Raw genomic sequence first — 3,491 nt, forward strand, 5'->3', positions numbered from 1 at the left:
TGTCTACATCAATATTTGTTCTGGCAAGTCTAATTATATCTTCAAGAGTAAAATATTTTAAACTGTTTCTATATTGTGACTTTATATATTTCATATCGGAGTATGCACGCTCGAAGATATATGTACTTCCAAACATTGATACAATTTCAAGTACAAAATCTCTTAATTTTAGATATTTCTCTTTATCTATTCCAGTTACGCCACGAGATGTAAAAAATGGGCCAGCCTGGAGGTCACATAATTGTATTTGATGTTTAAGATCAACGGAGTTGATATCAATATTAATTGGATCATAAAATAAATCAATAGACGATTTAAGATCATCAAATTGAGAAAATCTTTCATTGAAATCTGTAATTAACATATCTAATTTTGGTAGAAATATTTTAAAATCTGCTTCTATATTACATTCTTTCATTTCATCATAGATCTCTTACATTACATAGTAAAGTAATTTTAATATTCATTTAGTAACATAAATTTATTCATGGTAAAATGTACTTGCGGGCCGTAAAAATAATTTGGCCGGCCGTATACGGCCCGCGGGCCGCCAGTTGGACAGCCTTGTACTAGATAAAAAGAGGGATCGCGGCACTTTCTGATAACAATCGAAAGATACAAAACCACATCTCTCATTACAAGTTTGACTTTTATGACTCCTTAAACTGTAATCCCTTACGACAGAACTAATGCCAGATACCCTGTTAGGTACCCGGTACCCGCCAAAACTCCGGTGCATCTCTAGCGTGTACGCTTTTGTCAAATTTATGATTACAAATACGGTGGGCATTTAATCTTCAATGTTATGAGTAAAATCATATGTGTATCTCACCGGGCGTCGATCAGGAGTAGTTCTAGCATTCAAATTCCTGTAGTTCCTGTAAGGGTGTGAGGTGTACTGAAGATGCTCAAGAGCCTTACTAGTATCGAGCAACATCTCCCCAAGCGTGATATCAAATTCGTGTTAGGCTATAGCGAAACGTTCCGATGTCAAATTCCTTGGGCGAGAAAATACGGGAAGTCCTGGAGTTGAATGTTTGACTACTCGTTGGGCGCTGCTAGTGGCTGCATAAAAAATATCCGAAAACTTACTCAAAATAGAGTTGACTTAGGATTTATCGAGCGTCAGCATGTCTAAGGTTGTGAACTAGTAGACAATGCATCAGATGTAGACTTCCCTATAGCATCATTAGCAAGACACCTTTTGTGAGTGGTCTGAAAGGTAATACGTCATAAAATGACAAATATCAAATCCAGTGATTGAATGTTATACATCTGCATTGATACGAAACGTAACTAAAATTCTTGTTAAAACCGAAATTAAGTTGATGATAATCATACGTAGCAGTAGTAGAAATGTTAGCTATATTTAGTTATAAATCACTTTTTTGTGGTTTTGAATTGTTGGGCAATCAGCTACTAGTGATTGTTTTGAAGTTAATAACAAATTAACACAAGGTAGGTTGTATTTCATTGCTACTTCCCCAAAACATACTTTTAGTTATTCTCCGATTCGCAGGTAGCACCATACGTTAAAGCAGAGCCGGACTAACTCGGCTCTTTTGACTCTCGAGTGCTCCTCAGGTATAGCCAAGGAGCTCCTCATTAATCCTGCGAGTGCGAGTGAGATGATTCTTCCCTTCCATTTCGTAGGTGAGTCCCCTCTTCCATAGCCAAACCCAATAATATTGCTAACGAAAATTTTCGTAGGTATTATTTAAGTTGCGAGACAGGCTTCGCTCGTCTGCGGGATGAAGGGGTTTGATATGGAAGTGGAAGGGAGAAGAAAAGGAGAAAGCAACATGAATCATCACTGCTTACTCTCTCGTACTCATTGAAGTGGAGTGACTCAAACTAACCTCAGGCAGCGGCTCCTACGAAGTTAAAGTTTGCCCGGCTCTGCGTTAAAGTATTATAATTCCATTTAAAAACACTGTGGTACATAATTCATGGTTGCATAGTGCATATTCGGATACAATAATTATACAAAATTGGTGTCTGAAGTACAGTATGTAACTATAAATGTACATATGTATAATAGTAATTAGCTATTCCTTTATATACGTATTACATACGATACACTTATGTATTGACAATGAAAGGTCCATTCAATAACAATAATCGTTTATTTGCAATATTTACTTCATTGCACAAATCGGTTATTTAAGGAATGTTTAAGAAATAACAGCATCACTGTTTGCTGCAATCCAACTTAAGTATGGTGTTACTCTTGTGAAGGCGCTTGGATCGCCGGCTTGACAATCAGGATTACCTATGAATGAAGCTACACCAACCTGTAACAGATACATCATAAAATAGCAGTATTGCTATCCTACGTCAATGGTATTTTGGTGGATTTTATCAGATTATCATTCTTTGGTGAGTCTATTTACTGCATTTGATTTAGCATAACGGGTGCAATTTAATATTTGTTGAAATTACGGAACACTCTTCACAGGTAGAAAAATATAATAAATTGGAATCTGTATAACGAGAGTGGCAAAGAATAAAGCATTTTATGAAGCAAATCTTTCGTTTCGGCTCGATAGGTAACGTAAAGGCAAGTATAAATGGACAAATGGATAACACTGACTGATAACCAAGTGCCTTGTTAAGCATAATAGCCGATGGATCTCCAGATAAACTACAGACTGTGACGGTTAATATTTTTAAGAGGTAAACATGTAGAAATTATTGAGTGGGCGGGGGTGACCACTACACAGCCCACCAATATTTTAAAGCATTTTCGAATATTTACAAGCATTCATACGAATGAATTATTATTGAGACATAAATTTTTCTAGTTAGGAAGAACTTGTTGTGATTTGATCACGACCATCGTCACCCACCTCGAATAAACCACATTTGACAATGCTGTTTACAGTGTTATCAACAGTCGCAGTTTCCATGAGGCCGTCATAAATGGTTTTAAACAAAACGTGGCGTTTGTTTATAGAAATATACATATTTTCTTCTTATTCATACACATATTGACTTAATATTTCTAAAGTGATGTGTAATTACCAATTTCCCATTGACGACCAGAGGTCCACCAGAATCTCCAAAACAAGTGCCTTTAATGTCATCTCCCCCAGAACAAATGTTTGAGTTTGTAATGGCAGGACCAAGCTGTATTCTACACACATTGTTTTGTACAATGGGAACATTGACATATCGCAGTACTTCGCTTATATCGTTGCTATCAGCATAAATGAATCCCCAACCACTTACAATTGCCTGACTTCCAACAAAATTATTCGCAGCGTCAGCTCTACTGGGAAGCGGAATCAGTTGAACGTACTCTGTGAAGAGAGATTATTATAATCAATAGAAAAGCAAACAGAAATCGCAAATTTATAGGTAGCGGTCCTCTTCAACGTAATTGTAGAAGTTAAATTAAAGGATTGCAAACAACCTACATAATCATATTCTAATTAGTAAAATTTTTTCTTGTAATTCTTTCTTTAAATAAATTCTGCTGCAGAAGTAAT

At 36.1% G+C, this 3,491-nt stretch overlaps 1 protein-coding gene across 1 annotated transcript in view; it reads right to left on the bottom strand.

Moving 5' to 3' along the window:
* Nucleotides 1–2,159: 2,159 nt before the first annotated feature.
* Nucleotides 2,160–3,491, bottom strand: part of LOC112906254 (brachyurin-like) — a 13,110-nt gene continuing 11,778 nt past the window's right edge. The window contains exons 8-9 of the mRNA XM_025980101.1: nt 3,025–3,302; nt 2,160–2,294 (exon numbers count right to left, since the gene is read on the bottom strand). Of these exons, the coding sequence (XP_025835886.1) occupies nt 2,175–2,294; nt 3,025–3,302 (398 nt within the window). The 3' untranslated portion in view covers nt 2,160–2,174. The remainder of the gene's footprint in view (nt 2,295–3,024; nt 3,303–3,491) is intronic.

The sequence above is a fragment of the Agrilus planipennis genome, unplaced genomic scaffold (assembly GCF_000699045.2).
Source record: "Agrilus planipennis isolate EAB-ADULT unplaced genomic scaffold, Apla_2.0 scaffold239, whole genome shotgun sequence".
Lineage (NCBI taxonomy): Eukaryota > Metazoa > Arthropoda > Insecta > Coleoptera > Buprestidae > Agrilus > Agrilus planipennis.